Source organism: Varanus komodoensis, unplaced genomic scaffold (genome assembly GCF_004798865.1).
Source record: "Varanus komodoensis strain SLA01 unplaced genomic scaffold, ASM479886v1 scaffold29_1, whole genome shotgun sequence".
Classification (NCBI taxonomy): Eukaryota; Metazoa; Chordata; class Lepidosauria; order Squamata; family Varanidae; genus Varanus; species Varanus komodoensis.
Genome location: NW_025335759.1, coordinates 12,247,010 through 12,268,830, shown reverse-complemented (window position 1 = coordinate 12,268,830; position 21,821 = coordinate 12,247,010). Strand labels below are relative to the sequence as shown.

Sequence of the window (21,821 nt, the reverse complement as noted above, 5' to 3'; positions counted from 1 at the left end):
CATCCTGTAAGACGTTCCTATTTCGACAGGGATCCATTCTGGCTGCGCACCCTCTGATTCTGCAGTTCGGTTTTAACAAGGCTGCTTTGAACAGGAAGAGAGTTCTGAAATGTTTCCTTTCCCCCCGTTTTGCTCATCCTCAAAAGGACACAAGGGGCGATGCACGATGCTGAGGCGCCTCTTTACCTCTCCCACCCCAGGCCTGTGTTTGCGTTCCTGAGGGCTGGACACTTGCTCTTCAGAGATAGAAACAAGTTCAGAGAGGGCAAATGGCAGCTGGGCCCCGCATGCGTCCAGGAATGAGGCTGGACGCTGAGGCCAGAAAAGCCTCACCCGGGAGCAGGCCCAGGGCCAGGCGCTGCAGATCCGCACCCCTTCCCCTCCTGGGGAATCCTAGCTGTGCTACTCGGCCCCCTTTGGGTTGATCGCGGAGAAGAGTGCAGGGGAAGGCTCGGGACGATGGCGTGCGTGGGGCGGGAAACGCTCTTGCGTCCGGGGTGTGTGAGTGCCGAGCGCCAGCAGAAACCTGCTTCCGGGCTGCCATTTCTGGCCGGTCCACGGGAAGCATATCGGTCGAGCTCCCCACATTTTCTTCTGAGTGAAGTGGGGCGTGGAAATTCCCTTCAAAGCCATGTTTCAGGAAAGAGAAGGGAAACTGCCCGTCTCTCACACAGACTGCAAGTGATTGTCCAGATAAATTTTACACAAAAGCAAACCTTGGCAACTGTTGAAGAGGAGAAGGAAGCAAGGAGGAAAGGAGAGAGGGGCAGGGCTGGGGGAGGGGGCCGTGGCCATGGCCCCCCAGGGAGGGAGGGATCTGCCCCAGGCCTGCCGCCTTCTTCCCCTTCTCCAAAGGGCAGCAGGCAGTGAATGTGCCGGGACGCCGGGAGGTTGTGTGGTGTTGTGACACAACATGCGTAGCACAGCCAACGGGCCTTCATTCAGTTGGTCAAAGTGTGTGTTTGGTCTGTAGACCTTTCCACAAATCAGTACATAAAACCATTATCATCAAATAACTGTTAAAACAGGTATTATTAAAGGAACAACTAGAACAGTTTTGAAGCCGAGCAGGGTTAGTGAGTTGACCGAGAAAAGCGGAAGACCAAATGGTGCACAAGTGCAGACTTTTCATCTTTACGAACAGCCGTGTGTGTATGATCTCACCTTAATAACTGCCACAAGCTCTTGGTTGTTTGTTCTAGTTCAGGCTTATTTATCATAGCCCACAGATGGGGAATAGAATCGCCCTTCTGGGCAGGAAAAATAAGTCGAGCAATTGGAAGGTGGGCCCTGGTGCCATTATACAGGCGGCGTGGCGCTCGAATCTGCCCCAGTCCCGACTGACATGGTCCCAGCCCTCACTCGAGCAGAACTTTTGGAAAACCTCCTCCCTTGCCTTCTAATGGACCAGGGGTCGGCAACCCGCGGCTCCGGAGCCGCATGTGGCTCTTGGACCCCTCTGCCGTGGCTCCATTGCTCAAAACACCGCCCGCACAGCCGCTGATCTGTTCGAAGGAAGCTCCAGTAGCTCGTGGAACGCAGCGCTAGCTAGTTAAATCAGCTAGTTAAGTCGGTCTCTACGTTTCTTCGCTAAACAAGCTTCCTGCAGGGCTCTCATGTTACAGGAAACGCTGCTGAAAGGATTCTCTTTGTCCCAATGTAATCTCCTTCATCTGAATGTTAAAAGCTGCGCTTGGGACCTGTCACAATTCACAGCACTTGACGGTTTATCTGCTAATCAGTCACTAAACACACCTGTATCTCTACTGCTGATGAACTTGGGTTTGCTGTTTAATGCATGCAGCCCTTTAAGCACTGATTTTGACTCTTCAGGAAGCTGTTCTCCTATTCAAAATATGTGAAAGGAGTCTTACTAGTGCATAGTGTAAGATTAAAAATAACAGTTTTTAGTGACTGAACAAGAGCTGCAGCTAAAGCATAGCTATTTATTTATTCATTAAAACATTTCTATGCTGCCCCTTGCCGAAGCCTCGAGGCAGCTTAAGACACAATAAAATACAAAAATAACAATATAAAATTAAAATTAACAACATAAAATAAATAAACAATATAAAAGAAGTCGCCCTGGCCAGATAAATAGTTTGCAGTGGCCGGTTTGCAGGGGATGCCGTATGAGGCGAGACTGAGGGAACTGGGTCTCTTCAGCCTGGAGGAGAGGAGACTCCGAGGGGGTCTGTTGGCGGCATGCAGGTACGTGAGGGGGTGTCACGCAGAGGTGGATCAAGGCCTGTTTTCCCCTGGGGAGGAGGGCAGGACGCGCTCCAACGGAGCCAGGCTCAGGGAACCCAGGTTCCATTTGGATGCCACGAAGCACTTCCTGACAGTCAGGACCCCGAGGGTGTGGAATGGGCTCCCACGGGAGGTCGTTGAGGCCCCATCGGTGTGGGTGTTCAAGGATAGGCTGGACGTCCACATGGTGGGCATGTCATGAGCGGAGCCGGCTGGAGCCAGGGGTCAGACTAGATGGCCCAGGAGACCCCTTCTGACTCACTCTGTTTCTATAATGAAGATATACATAGCATTAAGGTAAAAAAAAAACGATATATGCAGTGTTATCTTCATTTTAGATGTCAAAAGGATTTTGTGGCTCCCGGTGTTTTCTTTTGTGTGGGAAACGGGTCCAAATGGCTCTTTGTTGAAGGTTGCCAACCCCCGTGATAGACCAAAATGACAAGAACCCGGTGCTTCTGTATTTGTGCTTGCCTTCCTCCGAGAAGCTCCGACTGGGTGAGAAGTGGGGGAACCTGCATTTTGCCAAGCCCCGTTCGGCACAGCTCGAGTAGCCGGCTGCTTCGGGATCGCCCAGGCAGCACCATGGCCTCGTGGGAGCTTGGACCTGTGCCCTGGCCCTAGCCAACCCGCTGGCCGCAGCTGGCTCTTCTGCAGGCAGCAGATGCCCAGGCAGGCTGGGTCGTTCTGGGGAATGGGGCTTGGGCAGCTGGGCTGCAGAGTTGAGGCCCAAGCTGCTGGTTGAGGCCCAAGCCTTCAGAACCAACCGTTCTTGGTGGAAGGCCCCTGGAAGGCCCCGTGTTCTGACTGCACCCACAACCTGAAACCAGCAGCAGGGTGCAGCCACGGCCGCCACCGTCCTGCTTGCAGAACGATGGCAGAGCAGGTTCTGCAGGTACCCACGTTTCTTCCTCGTTCCCCATCTGCCGTGCCGTGCACAGCCCACCACCAGGAAATACTGCTATCTCGGAGCATAATCTCCCAGCCAGAGGTTCCATTCAGGCCTGGGTCCATCCAAGGGTGGATCAGCGCAGGCCTTGGCAGATTGGTATCGCCTTGTGTGAGCAGCTCATAACCTGATAACCCGAAACTTTGCAAACAGCAATAAAGATCTAGTTGTTAAGACCAAAGGTGTGCTTCCTGCTGCGTGGAAGGGCGCGAAGCTTCCCTCTTGCAAGGCCGCTTTGCAAAAGCCCCAGGCCCTCCTGCCCCTTGGAACCGGGGGGGGGGGGGCGCCGCCAAAGCTGCTGTTATGCCACTGTTTTTGTTGCCAAGACGTGCAGCGAAAACCCCTCAACTTTCCTATGAAGTGGGGTGCCACAGGGAGCAAGATGCACCCAGAAGGAATCGTGTGTTAAAGCAAAACGGCCCAGGTTGAGGACAGTGGGAGCTGTAATCCAGGGCATGTGGAGGGCACCCAATTGGGGAGGCTGCCCTGCACAGCCCAGCACCGCCTCCCCAGCTGTTGGGCCAGGGTCTTTCCCAGCGCTCCTGGGGCCTGATCCTGGGGCGCTCTGCGTGCAAAGCAGGGCTCTTTTTCCACTCGAGTGCCGCCCCTCAAGTGCCGCCCCAGCCATGTGCCAGAAGAACCGTGAGGTCTGTGTTTGCATTTGCCACCCTTTCGGCTGCTTTCGGGAAGGACGGCCGTGCCTCCTTGCACGGTTCCCGGTTCCAGAGAAGAATCTATGCTTCCGAGCAGGGCTTTCCCCCAAAGAGCCCAAGGCAAGAAACGGTTCCTCCGATCCTCCTAGTGAACCTGGGGAGGAAGTCAGGCCATGGGCCAGGTCTCTGGCACGAGGCACCCGCCACTCGCTGCTTGGCTGAGGGGATTGGAGCCTGGGGGCAGCCTGGCCCCACACTGACCAGCTCCCCTGCACCCAAGTCCAGGCAGCCTCTGGGCCGGTTCGGCTCCCCAGGTCGGGCGGCCGCATCTGCCCACTGCCCACGACACGAAGCGTTGAGAGGGCCTTATTTTGCTTCCTGGAGCGGCGGGAGGAGGCCGCCTTGGCCGTTGCTCTCCTATTCGCGGGCCCTTTGGCGGGGGCATTTCTGCCCTCCTGCCTCCGCGCCTCTGACATGTGGGCTGCGCCCCCTGTTGCACCAGATGGACGCGTCGGCCTTCAGACCGTCTTCAGGGCCACGATCTCCATGGCACACGCAGATGTGGACGGGGCGAAGGCGGAATGTGTGTGCTGGCCAGGTTTAGCGTGGGAAGAGCCTGCGGAAGGAGCCCGGTCAGGGGGCCTGGCTCATGCGCCCACGGATGGCGCCAGCCCCGGGGAAGCCTGTCTGGGAGTTGCCGGGCACTCCCTCCGCGCTCTCCTGCCACCGCACACCACCGGTCAGAGTCCAGCTGGCACGACCTCGCCTCCATTCATCCGGCTCATCCAGCCCCCGCACCTGCTGTGCCCTCCCCACCCCACTGTCCTTTGCCCCGTTTACAGCGCTGCCCATCCCTTGGGCGGGTCCCATGGAGGACCGCGATGTCGCCCAGCACCCAAGGCCCGGGCTGGTTGGCTGACGATTCAGCGCGGCTGCCTGGCTGGGCTTCTGCAAAGAGCGCACCTTTCGTTATTCCTTGCGCCAACGAAAGCACTGGGGCTTCATTGCCCCTCTTGCCCCTGCAGGCTCTCCGTGCATCCAGACGTGCCCCCCGTGGGCTGGCGGGGGTGAGAGTTTATGGATTCGTCCATCAAGGAACAGAGACGGAGAACCTGGGTTCCCGGTCTGCCAGTGGTGGCACTCGCTGCTAGTGCCCCGGCCAGCAATGCGTGCACTAGAATAACGTTTCCTTTGAGCATGTACTAAGTGCCCTTGCCTTGCCCCCGAGTGGTGGGTGGGGGATGATGGCCTCCAAGGCTCAATGCAGCTGGCCTCGGGCTCTGGAACTGGCAGAGCTCGGTGGAACAACGGTGAGCGAGAGCTCCTAGGCAGAGGCAGAGTTTCTCCCCTTCCACGATGGAGAAGCCACACACAGCACCCGCTCGACTGGCACTCAGGTGCAGCATCCCAGGGCGTGCCAGAGCCCTTGTGCTTCTCCTCGGGAAGCTCGGAGAGGGCCCTGCGGGCGAGGGCTTCCTCTGTGTCCTTCCAGAGGGCCTTCCCAGCTGCCACCGTGTGCTTCTAAGCGCCTTCCCCACTGGCCTGCTTAGCCCTACTTTTCAGCACTTCTGGAACTGCTTCTGCCTTTCTCGCACCCGTAGGGGTTAATTTGCTGTTGATGACTTGACCACTTGGAGGAGATACACTCTGCACATGGACAGAAGCCCTCTGTTCTTTTTTGCAGAAATGGAGTGGTACAAACTGGAGGGCAGCTGCAGGTCCCACTCTGCACCCCTCTGAGGCCTGCAGCTGCCCTTCTAGGAGTCGCACCAGATACTTGGAGTGTGCAGTGTGCATGTGTGTTGTGTGCAACACGTGTGTGTTGTGTGTGCATGCCTTTATGCACACCTCCTATGAATGACCACCTTTACCAGAGGAAGCTGCAGCACACAGGAAACGGGAGCATCGCCAAAGTGCTGAGACTTCAGGCCAGCAATTCTCCGAAGCGCCCAGCTCTCCGGCTTCTACGCCAGCCACACCCCCCCCACACACACCCCCACCCACCCCTAGCTTTGCTCCAGGGCCCTTAATAGCAGCTTAGTGTGCATAAATTCCACATGTGTGAAATCAGATACTGCTCTGTGTGTGAGCTTTCCCTGCACAAGGTGCTTAAAGGTGCAAGCAGCAGCAAAGGACCAGGAAAGCGCCCGCAAGTCCGAGTCCCTCCGCCAGCTTCCCCCTCCCTTTGCCTTAGCTGCCGGGCCAGCGGTGGTGAAGCTCTGGCCCATGTGCCGCAGCGGCATGCAGAGCCCCCTCTGTCGGCACGCGGGCCGTGTCGCCCCAGCAGCCGAGCATCGGGTAACAGTGCGCATAGTGGCCATGCTCGGAAAGGACGGGCTGCGACTCATAAGCCACCACTGGGTCGGGGTTGGAAAACGAGGTGTCCTGGCACGAGTTTGATGGCTGGAATGTCTTCAGAATGGGCAGAGATGATGAGCTGTGCAGAAAAAGCTACTCAAGGAAGGCATTTTCAAAATCGCCTTCTTTTCAATGGAACTTTGCCCCCATATTAGGGTTAGGGGTGTGCACCAGGGTAGGGTTAGGGTTAGAAAAAGCAGGTGTCCTGGCAGGATTTTGATGGTTGGAATGTGCTCAGAATGGGCAGAAATGGTGAGCTGTGCAGAAAAAGCTACTCAAGGAAGGCCTTTTCAAAATCGCCCTCTTTTCAATGGAACTTGGCCCCCACATTAGGGTTAGGGGTGTGCGCCAGGGTAGGGTTAGGGTTAGAAAAAGGAGGTGTCCTGGCAGGATTTTGATGGTTGGAATGTGCTCAGAATGGGCAGAAATGGTGAGCTGTGCAGAAAAACCTACCCAAGGAAGGCTTTTTCAAAATCACCCTCTTTTCAATGGCACTTTACCCCTATATTAGGGTTAGGGCTGTGCGCCAGGGTAGGGTTAGGCTTAGGAAAACCAGGTGTCCTGGCACGATTTTGAAGGTTGGAATGCGTTCAGAATGGGCAGAAATGGTGAGCTGTGCTGAAAAACCTACCCAAGGACAACTTTTTCAAAATCGCCCTCTTTTCAATGGGACTTGGCCCCCACATTAGGGTTAGGGCTGTGCACCAGGGTTGGGTTAGGGTTAGGAAAACCAGGTGTCCTGGCAGGATTTTGATGGTTGGAATGTGTTCAGAAAGTGCAGAAATGGTGAGCTGTGCTGAAAAACCTACCCAAGGACAACTTTTTCAAAATCGCCCTCTTTTCAATGGAACTTTGCCCCCATATTAGGGTTAGGGGTGTGCACCAGGGTAGGGTTAGGGTTAGAAAAAGGAGGTGTCCTGGCGCGAATCTGATGGTTGGAATGTGTTCAGAATGGGCAGAAATGATGAGCTGTGCTGAAAAACCTACCCAGGGACAACTTTTTCAAAATCGCCCTCTTTTCAATGGAACTTTGCCCCCATATTAGGGTTAGGGCTGTGCACCAGGGTAGGGTTAGGGTTCGAAAAAGGAGGTGTCCTGGCAGGATTTTGATGGTTGGAATGTGTTCAGAATGGGCAGAAATGGTGAGCTGTGCAGAAAAAGCTACTCAAGGAAGGCTTTTTCAAAATCGCCCTCTTTTCAATGGAACTTTGCCCCCATATTAGGGTTAGGGGTGTGCACCAGGGTAGGGTTAGGGTTAGGAAAATGAGGTCTCCTGGCAGGATGTTGATGGTTGGAATGTGTTCAGAATGGGCAGAAATGGTGAGCTGTGCAGAAAAACCTACCCAAGGACAACTTTTTCAAAATCGGCCTCTTTTCAATGGAGCTTTGCCCCCATATTAGGGTTAGGGCTGTGCACCAGGGTAGGGTTAGGGTTAGGAAAACGAGGTGTCCTGGCGCGATTTTTATGGCTGGAATGTGTTTAGAATGGGCAGAGATGATGAGCTGTGCAGAGACACCTACTCAAGGAAGGACTTTTCAAAATCGCCCTCTTTTCAGTGGAACTTTACCCCTCTATTAGGGTGAGAGGAGCGCACCAGGGTTGGGTTTGCCCTTTGGTGGCGAAGCTTTGGCACACGTGCAACCGCAGGCACGGAGAGCCCGCTATGTCGGCATGCAAGCCAAGGTGCCCCAGCATCGCCCCAGCAGCCGAGCATCGGATAACAGCGCCCATATGGACCACCGCATGCTCGGAAAGGAGCAGTGGCGCCAGGCGGTGATGTCACGAGCCACGACTCGTCCGGGCTTTCGCATGCCCGGTCAGTGCCCTGCAAGGATGCATACATACAGATTTGCTTGGGCTGGCTGTGAAGTGTTTTTTCTAAACTAAACCCTCAGTTTTCCAGTTTTATTGCAGTGTTGGCACTTTGCGATAAATAAGTGGGTTTTCGGTTGCAGTTTGGGCAGCTGGTCTCTAAAAGGCTCACCATCGCTGTGCTGGGCCGTGCCAGAAGAGCAGCAAAATCCCCAGGCTTTCCGTGGGGAGCAGCCGGGGTGGGGCGCTGCTACGTAGTGCAATGAACTTTCTTCCAGCTGCGGTGGGTGGACCGGAGCCGCCTCCTGGGCGTTCCAGCCCTTCCGGCCCGCGTTATAAAGGCTTTCTCCTGGGACCTGCCAGGACTCCTCACCGCCCGCTCTGGACTCTGAGTCAGCGCCGACGCAGCAGTTGCAGCACCATGAGTTTCGTCCCGGCACCAGGATACATGCCTACCTTCAACCCGGTGAGTGCCCCCCTCCGGCTCCCGGATCCACTGTTTGCCCAGAAAGGCCATTTAAAATGCAGTGGTGCTGATGTTTTAGTGGGCTGGACTGAAGCATTTTTGGAGTCATTACCACAACCTCCAGGATCCCTTTTGCTTCGCTTTTCTTCATCCACAAAACTACTTTCTACTGAAATGACTACAGAGTTCTATTAATAAGTAACTTCCTGCGCTTTTTTCTAGCGAAGAGCTTGCTGGCTTCCTAGTTTGCTGGAGTATGAGACCTGGGCAACCCTAAATCCTGCATTGCCTTGCAGTGCCTGGAGATCAAGTCAGGGGACACGCTGCTTCCCCCAAAGCAGAGGATCCAGCCCTCCTGATATGCTGGCAAACTCAGCACTGCCAGGGCCCCCCAAAACTTGGGGTATGGCTTCTTTCCAATCCTGCAGCATGGGTGGGAACGATGGGGAATTCTATCAATTACTGCGTCCTGTCCACTAAATTTCCCAATGAAGAATGCAATTCTGTGCCTGTTTAGACAGAAAGGGCACGGGGAACACTGGGGCCGGAGGACGGTTTCTGTCACAATATGGCACCCGCACTCCCCTTATGGGTGAGCTCACACAGTGGCCATCCCCCCCCCGCCGACTTTTCACAAGGAACCCCTATGACGCCACTGTAGGGTTATTCTTTTTAAGATAACACTGGATGTATATCCCATCTTTTCTGCCTTAGAATGCAGCTGGGACGGCTTTAACATCCTGCTTAAAAGCAGCACCTTACTAAAACATAAGCCAGGGAGATGTGCAGGCTTTTCGCATCTCTTAGGCCTTTCAAGTGCTTAAAGGTGCATCCTCATGCACTTTTTGGTGGAAAATTGTCCTGCAAGTTCGGGCCCAGCCCAGCCAGCTATCCTGGGAGCTCAGACCTTTTCCGGTCGAAATATGCACAGGATTGTGCCATAAATGAAGCTGCATTTCCCATTTCCACAGGGCTTGGTCATCCTTTTTATCAATGGGACCAGGAGTCGAACCCTGGCACTCAAAGTTTGGGCCAGGCATGACGTACACCAACCTCCCCTAACCTGGTGTCCTTCAGAGGTGTTGGCCTACCATTCCCATTATCCCCACCCTCTGCCATAGTCCCTTCGCACGGGGTTCTTCTGCAGGCAAACGGATGCTGCAGGGCTCCCCTTGGGAGGATGTAACAGACTTGCTCAAAACAGCAAATTTGGCAGGTGCTTTTTAAAAATCAGGCGTCTGGTTTGAAAGCAATCGCTCATCCTCGGCCATTTGTGTCCAGTTGATGGCCACCTTCCAGCCCATGTACCTGCTCCATTCCTGCCTTGTTTCCTCCTGGGAGGAGATCTGAGGCAGGTGCATGCTATTTGCATCTATTTGCTAGTCAAATCTTCCTGCCCAAGTTTGGCCCTGGAGACACCTGTCCCTGGGCAGTTCTTAATCTGTGACAGTGTATTATAGTTTTCTCCCAGCTTTTTTTCCTTTCCCAGCAAGGGACTCAAGGTGTTGTATGGAAGCTTCCTCCACCAACACCCCTGTGAGACAGGTGGGGCTCAGAGTCAGTGACTGCCCCAGAGTTACCCAGTGGCCAACAGGGAAAAGAAACAGACTCTCCGGAGTTGCAGCCCTGCTTTCACACTGCCACGCTGCACCGGTTCTGGTTCGGGGTTATTTATTCATTATTGCTTTATGGGAAACGCTTGTATGCTGGCTGTTGTGCCACAGCATCTCTAGGAGGCTCACAATTGGACAATTAAAGCCCTTAAAAACTAAAACAGCCATTGCCCCTAAATCCACTTCATAAACTGCATCAGTTAGGATACAGTTCTCTGCGGCTCAGCCTGCTGCACCCTCGAAGACCCACATGCCTCTCAGCCCCCGCTGGCCAAAGAGCGTGCCCAGATCCTGGTCTCACCAGCCTGACCCAGCTGGAGTTGGCAGCTGCTGCTGTTTCCTGCCCGCGGTTTTCACTCCTGTGCATGAACAGATCTGATAAGGGCGGGCAGCCAGCCAGCCAAGTGCCCGGCCGCTCACTTCCCCCATTCCAACCAGGTGAGCAAGGGCGAGGGCGGAACTGGCTGGCAGCCTGAACCCGAGGCCCGGCCTCGCCCCAAACTCCCTTTCATCGTTCGATGGGTTAATCATTAATCCACGAGCTCTCCTTGCACCCCCATTTCATGATAACATCTCTGATGCAATCAGAAAGGCATGAAGGTGGTGGTGGGAAATTGGACCCTTTTGCCTCAAAAGAGGGATGGAAAAACTCCTGCTGTGTGCGTCATTAAATTAAAAAAGGAAAAAATATGGATTAAAGTTGCCTTTGAGTCACTACAGATATTATTTGACAACCACTCCAGCTTCTGAGTTCTCAGCAGATGCTATCCATCCAGTTGGCAAATATGCTCTCTCCATCAAGGGAGCTAGAAAACAGCTAGAAGGGAGCTTTTTATTTAAACGTCATTTTAATTGTTAATATTATTTGCTTATTTTATCTGGCCAGAGCGACTTATTTTATATTGTTAATTTGTTTTATATTTTGAATGTATTATATTTTAATTTTATGTTGTGAGCCGCCTTGAGGCTTTGGCGAATGGGGCGGCATAGAGATGTTTTAAATAAATAAATAGAAATTTGAAGGGTTTTTACAACGATGCCTGAAATTCTTAGCAAATAAGAATTCCCTAAGTTCCACTGCAAAAGTTGCAAGGGCCACTAAGCACCCTTGGACCAGAAGACCAATGGATATATTTCGGCTTGGCCTTCCTGATGCCGTCAGCATCTGTACTCTGTCTCTTTCATTCTACCCATGACCAACCCAAGAAGTGCATTTAGCATCTGTTTTATAATGTAGCTTCATTTCCTGCCAGTGATGACTGAAGGCCCTCTGCACATGTTCAGGCGCTCTCCTCCTCCCTCAAGCTCATGATGCAAGAGCCGCAGCCCCTCCAGCTCCCACTGGCCTTATCCTCTGGGGACTGGGGAGGGGAGAGACCAGCCCTGTGAAAGCTGGCGCAGGGCCTGGGATGCCCTGTTGTGAGCCGCCCCGAGGCTTCGGCGAATGGGGCAGCATAGAAATGTTTTAAATAAAATAAATAATAAACGCTGGCATGGTCTGACCCGTGTGCCCCCCCCCCTGTTTTCCAGCCCCTCCCCTACTCCATGCCCGTCCCTGGGGGGCTCCGCCCCGGGATGTCCGTCTATGTGCAGGGGATGGTCCCGCATCACACCAAGAGGTAAGGTGCTCCGCGAGAGAAAGCGCTGGTGCTGTCCCGTGCACCTTCTCCCCGAACCGCCCAGATCTTGACTAACGCCCCGAGGGCAGCGGAAACCCCCTGCGTGGAGGCGCTTTCATGCGAACCTTACCTGCCTACCTGGATGCCCCCACCTGTGCGGGCGTCCAGCAGCCACGCCACACCTCTGACTGCCACGAGCCCTTCCTCCTCGTGGTTTCCCTTCGGAGATTTCCACACCTCGCTCCTTCTGTTTTTTCCACCATGTGCCCAGAGTCAAGAGGACTAGAAACCTGCCTTGACCCGCGAGGTTGTGTTCAGGGGAGGAGGCTCCAGCGCACGTGAAGGGGGCCGGGGTGGGCGAGGCCGAAGGTGATCGGTGGGAACAGAGGAGGGGGAAACCTGCGCAAAAGCCGCGCATCTCCGAACCGGGGGGCTTTGCGGGCTGGGCTGGGCTGCTTGGGGCGGCGGGCTTGGGCCCGTGGGATCAGGGAAGGCCTCACCTTTGGGGCTTGGCTCGCAGGTTCCGGGTGAACTTCTCCTGCGGGGGGCACGAAGGGGCGGACATCGCGCTGCACTTCAACCCGCGCTTCGACGGCAAGGACAAGATCGTCCTGAACAGCTTCCGGGGGGGCTCGTGGGGGAAGGAGCAGATCCAGAGCATGCCGCTCCGGAAGGGGCACCCCTTCGAGGTCGTCTTCATCGTCAACAACGACGGCTACCAGGTGTGTGGCTGCACCCCCCCCCCCCGAAGGTGCCAGGCGGGGGGATGTGCCTGGGCCCCCCATCTAATACTGGGCCCCCTTGGGAGTCGAGATGCTGTGGCCATGGGTTAAAGCCATTCAGGGCAAAGAAGTGCATGTATTTCCCCTCCGCATAGGTGAGTTTATTTTTCAGTTGTGTATGTTCTGTGGGAAAGGAAAGACGGGAAAGGAAAGACGAGGTCGCCGCGACGAAGAAGGACAGTGTGCACTTCCCAAAGAACTTTGATTATTGGCCAATGTAGACATGCTGAAAATGAATGTTTGAAAAAACAGGCACGGCTAGGACCCAGGTCCATGTAGCCACAGACTCAACGGGGGTGAGGCATTGTTCTTGGCCTTAGTTTTTCCACCTGTAAAATGGGCATGATTGGCCCTGCTTCCCAGGATTGTTGTAAGGATGATTGAAGTGCGAGCGCTGCCTAGCCTGGCCCTTAGGGATAAAGCTGGCCATACGCATAGTGATCCAGCCGCTTGTCTTTGCAACCCCGGCAGATCCTGGTGGATAGGAACCCCTTTTGCACCTTCGAGCACCGGATCCCTCCTGAGCATGTGCAGGTCTTGAATGCTGATGGAGACCTGGAGCTGCAGTCCCTGAATCTCATGGGAGGGGCCATGATGGGACCTGGGGTGAGTATCCTGACGGGCCAAGAAGGGGGCTTCCCGAAGATGCCACCCCCAGAAGGCATTTTCGGCATTTTCCTCTTTAAACTGGAGTGCTGCACCCAGAGCTGGAGAACCAATGACTCCCGGGCCCAGCAGGCAACGACCACCTGTGTGGCGGAGCAGTGAGGGTGCATCCGGCCACCTGCGCCAGAGCAGCCCCGATTGCACACTAAGCACACCACTCAGAAAGAGAGCACAGAGTTGGCTTAAAGGTGCGATAGCTGCAGAATTAATTCGGGCGTGAATTTACGTGGAAATAGCTGCTCAGTTCACCGTCCAGGTGCAGGTGGCTGTGGGCACTCCCAGGCCTCTAAGACGGCTCTTTATCGTTAAGCTGAACTTGGACCAGACTTCCCTTCAGACAGAGGCCAGTCCTCTATAAAATAGGGCACCCGGCTGCTCTGGCTGGCCTTCCCTGCTGATGTTACCTCTGCTTCTTTTCTTGGCACAGGGGATGCCTCCCCAAGGCTATCCGCCGATGGCAATGCCGGTGAGTAGGTCGAGAAAATAATCCTGAACGGGGCGACAGGGCAGTGCCTGGATTAGCGGGCGATCCCAGGATCCGGATCAGGTTCCATTTCTGCCCCGATCTCAGTCCATATCCCAAGAGCGACTCACGTATTAAGACCTCTCTCTCTCTCTCCTGTAGGGCATGGCGCCCGGTTCTGGATACCCAAATCCAAACCTTCCTGTAAGTACACAGAATAAACAGGCAGGGTGGGAGAACCCGGGAAGGTCCGGATCAGTCCCGCCAGCGGATGAACGGTGCAGGTCCAGGCAGGGAAGCCGGCCTACGGCTCTGGGAGTCGCGGGCCTTTTCCCACCCAAACCTGCCGGTTGCTCTGAGCTGAGACGGCCTTGCATATTTGGTGGCACAGGGTCTCTGCTTGCAGGGTGGATCAAGCGTTTTAGTCCAACCCCAGATGGTGCTGAATCCGGATTCAGTTCCGGCTTTCTTAAACTCGGTCCCGGAAGCAGGAGCGATTCCTACCTTAGAGCCGGCCCTTTCTTAGGGCATGATGCCAGATGGGGGTTACGGCTCTTCAAACCGTCCTGCAAATAGGCAGAATATGTCAGGTGAGGGGCAGGATAGGATCGAAATCGGGGTACATCCCATGGCACCCCTGTCACCTTTCTCAACACCCAGCTCTGCAATACTGAAAGAGACCGGCGAGTGTGCAGGAGGGAAGGTTTGGGCTGCTGTGCACGACCCAGGAGCAGAAAAGGCCATTGCTTTCTGCGAACTTGGTTCGCGCAGGTGCCGAAGGCTCCGTGTCCAGAGGAGGTGCAGGCTTCCTGTTTCGGCTTTTAGCGTGTGGGTGCTCGGAGCCCGCCTCCGCCTCGCCCCAGCCGTTTGGGCTAGTTACATGTCCCCTGTGACTAGCCCCACCTCCCATGGCAGCCATGTTGTGGTGGCACCCATGGCAGGGTTTCCGCCTGTCTCCGTAGCTCCCAGAGATAACACACCCAGACCAAAGAGTGCGAGTCCTACCAATACCAGGGTGTTGGTGCTGAAATGGGCAGAGCTCCCCCAGAGCAGATGGAGGCACCTCTGGGATCAGCGCCGACCTTCCTGGGGCCGTGTGGTCCCCACCTCACAATACATCCTTTCTAGGCCATGACACCAGAATATGGGTACGGAGTGCCAAACCTTCCTGTAAGTATTTGGAATAATCAGTGTCAGTGTGACACCCCCTGCAAAAACCACAACAGCAGCAGACAGGCTAAGGGCACAATCTTATGCCTGTTTAAATTTTAGGAAGCCTTGCAACACTTGCCATTCCCCAGCCAGCCAGAATATATTTAACTCCAAGGCCGAATGCAGGCTGACTCTGGAGCAAGGGCTTGGCTGATAGCTCGCTACTTCTGGAATGGTTTTCATGTATGTTTTTCTCAATAGAGTTCTTGCAGGTTTTTGTGGGGGGTTTGCTCCTTTCCCTGCATGCGTATCATGGCTTAAATTAATGCGGAATGGCCACCAGGGAGAGAAATTGCAAATAATCTGCAAATAAATGAGCAATCAAAAAGCTGCCTTGGAAAACAGCTTCATCGAAGGGGCAAATTCGCAGACTCTGTCTTAGCTCAGCACTGTGGCTGCAGGGTGGCGCACTGATTGACCGCTTCCACTGGTTCTCTGCCTTTCTGCCCAAAATGCCTACAATCATTCAGGCAACGCGGATAAAAATCATAAGCAAATCCGTCGCTCACCATGAAATGCGATTCAAACGATGTAAACGGCAAGAACAGAGTTTTAAAAGCATCCATCTCGAGAGACTCGCTTTCACACCAAAGGTCTATAATCCAAGAAGTCTCAATACACGGGGGGAAAGGCATGAAGTGGCCGGAGGGGGTCTTAGGTCTTGGCGGGTGGAGCTGGTGGAAAGGCCTCCAGAGGCACAGCCACCTGCAATGGCTGCTGGTGGTAAGTTGACGGAGCGCGTTTATTGAAAGCTTTTCGGCACTGCCCTTCCCTGGGTCTGAGAGCCCTTCCCCAGGCGCCGAGGCAGGGCTGGCGCCTGACATCTCTGGCTTTCTTCCCCGCACAGGTGATGTCCGCCCCGACTGCCTACCACCCGGTAAGTGGAGCCAGACTCGCTCGCGCGGTCTCCGCAGCTGCTCGGGGTGCTGACCCTCTCTCCTGCATCCAAGCGTGATGGATCTAACGTCTCTTTTTCAGCAAGTGCCCTACCGGGGGAACCTCGCTGGAGGGCTGGGATCCAAGAGCACTGTTGTCCTGAAAGGGTTTGTGCCACCTAATGGTAAAAGGTAATCACTCCATTTCTACATGAATGTATTTCATGAATTAATTGCCTGCTGGGGTACCTGCAAGACCACAGGGTGGAGGTAGGAGGAGAAAAATTGATTGTGCTCTAACCATTGGGACCACTGTCCCTTCTGCCATAAGGTCCAGGTGATTCTCTGCTCTGTAATCTGGCCGGGATGGCAAATTAGGAGCCAAGGAACCCAAGTTTGAGCCTTAGCCGGTTGAGTCCCTGCACTGTCTCCGGATAGCTTTATTTTTCCAGATGGTTTATAATTTAAAATAACAACAACAATTATATATACACAATTGTAATAAAACCAGCAGTATGAAAAGATTGAATCTGCCAAAAGCACTGTAAACATGGCAAAATAAAGCAGCAAAATTAGTTTAAGAGCAATCAGAGTACAGTCTTGCGCATGTTTCAAGAGAGAGAAAACAGACGATAATTCCGAACGTTTTCCAGCCAGCATATTTAGAACGTCATAGTGAGAACAGGTGGGGCAGATGGACAGTGAACCAAACCTGGTGCATGTTTAGGCATTCAAAGGGTCCCACAACGCCCAGTGCTCTCCTGCCATTTCTCTGTCTAAACATGCTCAGGATGAGGTCCCAAAAAACTTAAGTCCAAGAGAGAAGAAAGGGCTGGATCTCTTCCTTCGGGCAGGGCTGCTGCCACCTGCTTGGGACAGAGCCGGGGGTAAGGTCTCACATGGTGCTGGGACCTCGCCTCCCCAGGCAAGAAATTCCAGAGCCCGGGAGCCGGCTGCACAAGGCCGGCGCATGCATTCCCACCAAAGGGGCACCCGGAGTGGTGCACAAGGGGTGAGACCGTGGCTCGGGACCTCACTGCGGGTGCCCCTTTCTGCCCAGATTCCACATCAACTTCAAAGCCGGCCCCCAGGACATCGCCCTGCACATTAACCCCCGCATGGACGAGCGTGTGGTGGTGCGGAACAGCCTCCTGAACGGCAACTGGGGTCCGGAAGAGCGGGAGCTGTCCTTTAACCCCTTTCAGCCTGGACAGTACTTTGATGTGAGTATTCTCCAAGGCGCTGAGTTCGAGTCCAAGAAGAAGGGGGGCGGGGGGGTAGTGGTCCTGTGTTTGCTGCTGCCCTCCCCTGGAAGGGGTGTGGGCTACCTCTCGGGGAAACTACCCATGTCCTGGTCCTGATGACAGGTGCATCGGAACATGTTTGTGTCAGTGATCATATCCCAGGGTGGGTGTATTCAGTGAACAGCGCATGAAGATTTTTATTCTGGACTCTGAATCCAGTTGCCTGATTGTCTTGAGTTTATTAGAACCAACTTTCCAGTCCTCATGGTTGCAAAGCTACATTTGACAGTGCATGGACAGTGTTTCTAAGAAAATTGGGTAAATTGTGGCCAGGCTGGGGTGCCCTTACCACACTTCAGGTTGCAAAATGTCTTTGGACATCCTTGGTTTGTTCCCCAAATCAAAAGGTCATGCTTTCTTCTGGGTAGGACCTGAGAAGGAAACTGGGGTGCCTTTTCTGCTTATTCTGTGTCTCTTCTGCCATTAGCTAAAGCTCTTCAAGTGGCTGGGAAGGGAAATCAGAAAACCATAGAATACAACAATACAGCTTGACCTACTGAAAAACCCTAAGTTCAAAAGAGAATAAAACCAACGTATACAACCTTTGGAAAATAGCAAGGTCAACCAAATCTGCAGTCCCACACAAGTTTAGATTTTTTTTCAACTCCCTGAGAGCTCTGCCCCCCATGGGTTAAGATGAGGTGGCAGTTCAAGTAATTTCCCTTTAATATCTCCTTCTTGTTTTAGAAAACATTTGCCTCCTTTGACAAAAGGCAGGCAAAGCTTGACCTTCGCACTGGAACCCTGGGTTTTGCGTAACACAAAACCTTTCCCATGCGAATGGTTTGGTCCCATTTAGGAAGGAAGGGCCTCACTAACGGAGTTGGTCTTTGACCGAAATAAAGTTCTTATCCATCTAAGGGCCTCCCTTGTTCCTACCACACCTAGAATGCTCCAGGCAGTGAATTCTTATGAGAGCCAGTGTGGTGCCGTGGTTAAGACCGTGGGACTGGGACTCAGACGATCCGGGTTCGAGTCCCCGCTTGGCCATGGAGCCAACTGGGTGACTTTGGGCCAGTCACAGACTCTCAGCCCAGCCTACCTCACAGGGTTGTTGTTGTGGGGATAAGATGGAGGAGGAGGATGATGTAAGCTGCCTTGAGCCCTTTGTAGGAAAAAGGCAGGATATAAATAAATAAATAAATAAAAATTCAGCACTGTTCTGCCGAGGCCTAGATTCAGATGGTTCAAATGTCTGTCTTCCCCTTTGCTAGGAAGCATTTAGTTTCATGGGAGAGCCTTTGGGAACTAAGAGAATTGCCAGTGGACTACAGTTCCCAGGATTCCCGGGGGCAGGGCGCCACGGCCATGTTCCTGCCATCTAATGCCTGCTCTCCCCCTCCCCTACAGCTCTCCATCCGTTGTGGCAACCACCGGTTCAAAGTTTTTGCCAACGGCCAGCACCTCTTCGACTTCAACCATCGTTTCCACAACTTCCAGCAAATTAACATGCTTGAGATCGATGGGGACGTGAACCTCTCATACATCCAGTATTGAGCCTGGGAGAAACGAGGCGGAGGGGGACATGCTCGCACACACGCCCCCCCGCCGGTGTTGGGATCGGCCCTCGGCATGAGCGTGCGGTGCAGTTCTCATGGGCAGCATCAATAAATGTTTCGTACCAAAGGTGGCAACTGTCTTGCTTCTGTGTACAGATAGGACAAGACCTCTGCTTCTTGGATGCTTTGGAATGCAACTACCATCATCCCCGACTATTGGCCATGCTATAAGGGGCTAAGGGGCGTTGTAGTCTGAAGCATCAGAAGGGCAACATTGGGAATCCTTAGCTGAGTCTTCCAAAGCAAAACTGCCCAGCAGGAGTCCTAAATTCAGGGGCCGTCTGCTCATTTCATCGCTTGGTTTCTCTCTGCCCGTCCCAGTGGCCAGCAGCAGGGGCGGAGGGGGGGCGGTCCACGGATCTGCCAGACACCCCCTGACACACCACGCCATGCTCTGCAGAGCATCACTTTTTCATGCCCAGACTCTACGCCTGCATCACCAGAGCAAAGTCTGCAGGCTTGTCGGACCCCCCGAGTCTGGAGACGGGGGCTAGGGCTTCCCTAGGTGGCTATGCCCCTTCCCCCCAGCTCTCCTGCCTCCTGTGCCCCCCCTGTCCTGAAAAGTTGAGGTGCGCCTGCCAGGTGTAGCAACTGGCTGTGGATCCTCTGGCAAAAACATGCCCCATCTTGTCAGCCATCAGTCCTTCGATCCCCAATTGGGATGCGGTCCCAGAACATCCCTGACCTGGACTTGGCCTGGAAGATGTAACACCGGGTGCCCCGGGACATTCTGCTGCCTGGGCCGGAGGGCTTGAGGAGGGCCCCCACACCTGCCCCAACCCCCCCCCATCTTGTTGCAGCACAGGCAAGGGGGCACTGTTTCCGCCCCACCGGGAGGCAGCAGGGGAGCTTCTGAAGCATGCGGCAGACCAAGGCGACACTTCATCGCATCACGCTACCCAGCACAGCCTCCGTTCTTAGGCACAGCCAGCTCAGCGCCCACCAGCTGATACTGGAAGGTGGGCTTTTTGCCCCAGTTGCTTACACTGAAATGCGTGGCCCTTTGGGTGTCCATCGTCCCAGCTTGGAGAGAGATCGCTTGGAGCCGCTCAGGATGCCCTGTGGCCTTAACCACCCTTAATAGTTTTGTGCCATCCACAAACTTGGCCGCTTCACGGCTCACCCCTAATTCCTGATCATTTAGGATTAAGTTGAAAAGCACTGGTCCCAGTACAGATCCCTGCACTGGTTACATTCCTCCGTGGAGAGAAATTGCCATTTATTACCACCCTCTGCTTTCTATTCTGTATCTAGTTACTGACCTCGCTTTAATCCTATGACTGCTAAGTTTGCTCAGGGGTCTTTGGTGAGGAGCTTTGTCAAAAAACTTTTTGAAAGTCCAAGTCAGCCCTGCCTACCCGAGTTCCCCATCCAGCTATGGACACTCAAAGAACGCTGAAAGGCTGGTAAGTCAGGACTTACTTCTGTGATCCCTGGAACCTATCGTGGTTGATTCTGTAGCTGTTTTAAAGTATTTTAACCACATATGTTAAAATTTTACATTGGGTTTTGATTATTTTGCACGTGTGGGTTGCCGTTTTTGTGAACGTGGTACAGAGTTTGGCTACTGGGCAACACTGGAATGAAATGGACTGAGGACATGGCACAGGTGTGAGTTGAACCAGTGACTTTCCAGTTCACGCACTGAGCTGTTCTGCTCCACCTGCAGTCAAAGCATTCAAAAACAAGGAGTCATCCATTATCTTCAGCCTTGTGATAAAAAAAACCTTCTTGGCTTGAACTGGGTGTTCCATGCGTGGAACTGGTCCACCGGAGCAAACTCTCCTCTCTTTGGCAAGGACCTAATTAATTCTTTGAGTAAGAGCATCGCCACCCCCCTCTAGGTGCTGGGCGTTTGCTGTTGCCCAAGCTTGTGGCGAGGGGAATTTGCGTCTCTCCAGATTGGCTCACACGGGTTGTGGAAGGTTACGCAGGACCGGGCCCTCCTGGAAGCGCTGACCTTTCAGGCACCAGCTGACCCCGCGCGCGGTGACATCAGCCTCATGGGGCTCTTGAGTAAGCGCGGACTCACTGGGCGCGGGTGCTTGTGCCGCTCTGAAAGATGCCCCAGAGGGGAGAGGAGGGCCGGCATCACTTCTTGGCACTGCATCTATAAAAAGAGGTGGTTGGCAATTAGAGAGACTCGTTTTTGCATGTCTCCTGCAGCGCAGGTGCGACCGAGATGGCGATCGAATTTGAGACCTTTGTGAGTACAGAATAGCTTCCCTTTCCTTTTTCCGTCTTGGCCCGTGGAGGCGAGAGGAGAGGGTGTGGGAGGACCTGAGAACGCTGACTCTGGGCTACGCTAGCGTGACTGGCTGGGCTTCACTGGGAACGGCAGCTCACGATGCCTGAAGGACAGCAGGTTTGGAAGGGCCATCCTGAGTGCGTGGAGCGGCAAGGAGGGCCCGTGCCCAGCGGGACCAGGGTGCAAGCCACAGCCCAGGCCCAGGAAGTCAGCAGGCGAGGAGAGGGGAGGAATCAGCAGGAGGCACGCCGGAACAAGGTGCCAAGATCGACACAGAGCCCTCGATGATCGGATATGCCAGGGAGAGACAGGTCTCCGGCCCTCCGGAGGAGCAACTCAGCTTGCTTCCCCAGCCTTGAGGAACTGCACTTTCCCAGCGTCTCTCCCCTACATCCTTCGAAAGACACAGAAGCTCCCCTGTTCCCTGTGCATCAGGGCAGCTGACTGAGGGCCGATGTCTAAGACAGGCCCCTGCTGGCAGCCCCCGCCCAGCAGGACAAGCCTGCAGACAAGAGCCCCCTGGACATGCCCCCCCTTCCCCTTTGCCACCTGCTTCCTCACTTGCCCCTTGCTCTGCCCCAGGTTTTCTGTGCCCACTGTGGCCAGAGGGGAAGGGGCAGGATCTGCAGCCCCGCACGGGAGAAGGGCTCTGGCTTGCAGGAGGCTGACCTGTGGAATGCCGGCCCGCTTGGCTTTCCAGGGACATCCGGCTGGCCACATGGGTGCCCCCGAAGGCCCCAGAATTTTTGGCGACACTTTTGCTTTGCACACGGAAGGTGCCGGATCCAGTTCCGACTCTGGCATCTCTGATCAAAATTCTCAGGCAAGCTGCAACCAGCAGCCCATCTTGGGTTGTACGGACCAGCGGCCTGACAGGCAAGGAGGCGGCTTCGCAGGCAGAAGCAACCCACAGCTTCTTTCACAGCAAACTGGGTGGTTACTCTGGAAGGCGGAAGTTCGAGATTAGCCACCCACCATTCTCTGGATTAAG

The 21,821-nt window shown here is 54.4% G+C and overlaps 1 protein-coding gene across 2 annotated transcripts; it reads left to right on the top strand.

Moving 5' to 3' along the window:
* Positions 1-8,444: 8,444 nt before the first annotated feature.
* On the top strand, positions 8,445-18,564 carry LOC123025904 (galectin-4-like). Of its 2 annotated transcripts, XM_044435045.1 has the most exons (12): positions 8,445-8,489; positions 11,633-11,721; positions 12,242-12,443; positions 12,975-13,109; positions 13,597-13,635; positions 13,795-13,836; positions 14,647-14,649; positions 14,761-14,802; positions 15,692-15,721; positions 15,823-15,911; positions 16,780-16,942; positions 18,374-18,564. In XM_044435045.1, exons 1-12 carry the CDS (start codon positions 8,445-8,447, stop codon positions 18,518-18,520), a joined length of 1,026 nt encoding a protein of 341 aa, XP_044290980.1. In that variant the 3' UTR covers positions 18,521-18,564. The 2 variants fall into 2 exon arrangements, with proteins under 2 accessions (XP_044290980.1, XP_044290981.1); XM_044435046.1 differs by lacking the exons at positions 14,647-14,649; positions 14,761-14,802.
* The last annotated feature ends 3,257 nt before the right edge of the window (positions 18,565-21,821 follow it).

Coding starts and splice junctions, on each gene's coding strand:
- LOC123025904 (XM_044435045.1), top strand. CDS start 8,445: ATGAGTTTCGTCCCGGCACCAGGATACATGCCTACCTTCAACCCG. Junction 13,636..13,794: donor ATCCGCCGATGGCAATGCCG/GTGAGTAGGTCG, acceptor TCTCTCCTGTAG/GGCATGGCGCCCGGTTCTGG. Junction 15,912..16,779: donor GTGCCACCTAATGGTAAAAG/GTAATCACTCCA, acceptor CTTTCTGCCCAG/ATTCCACATCAACTTCAAAG.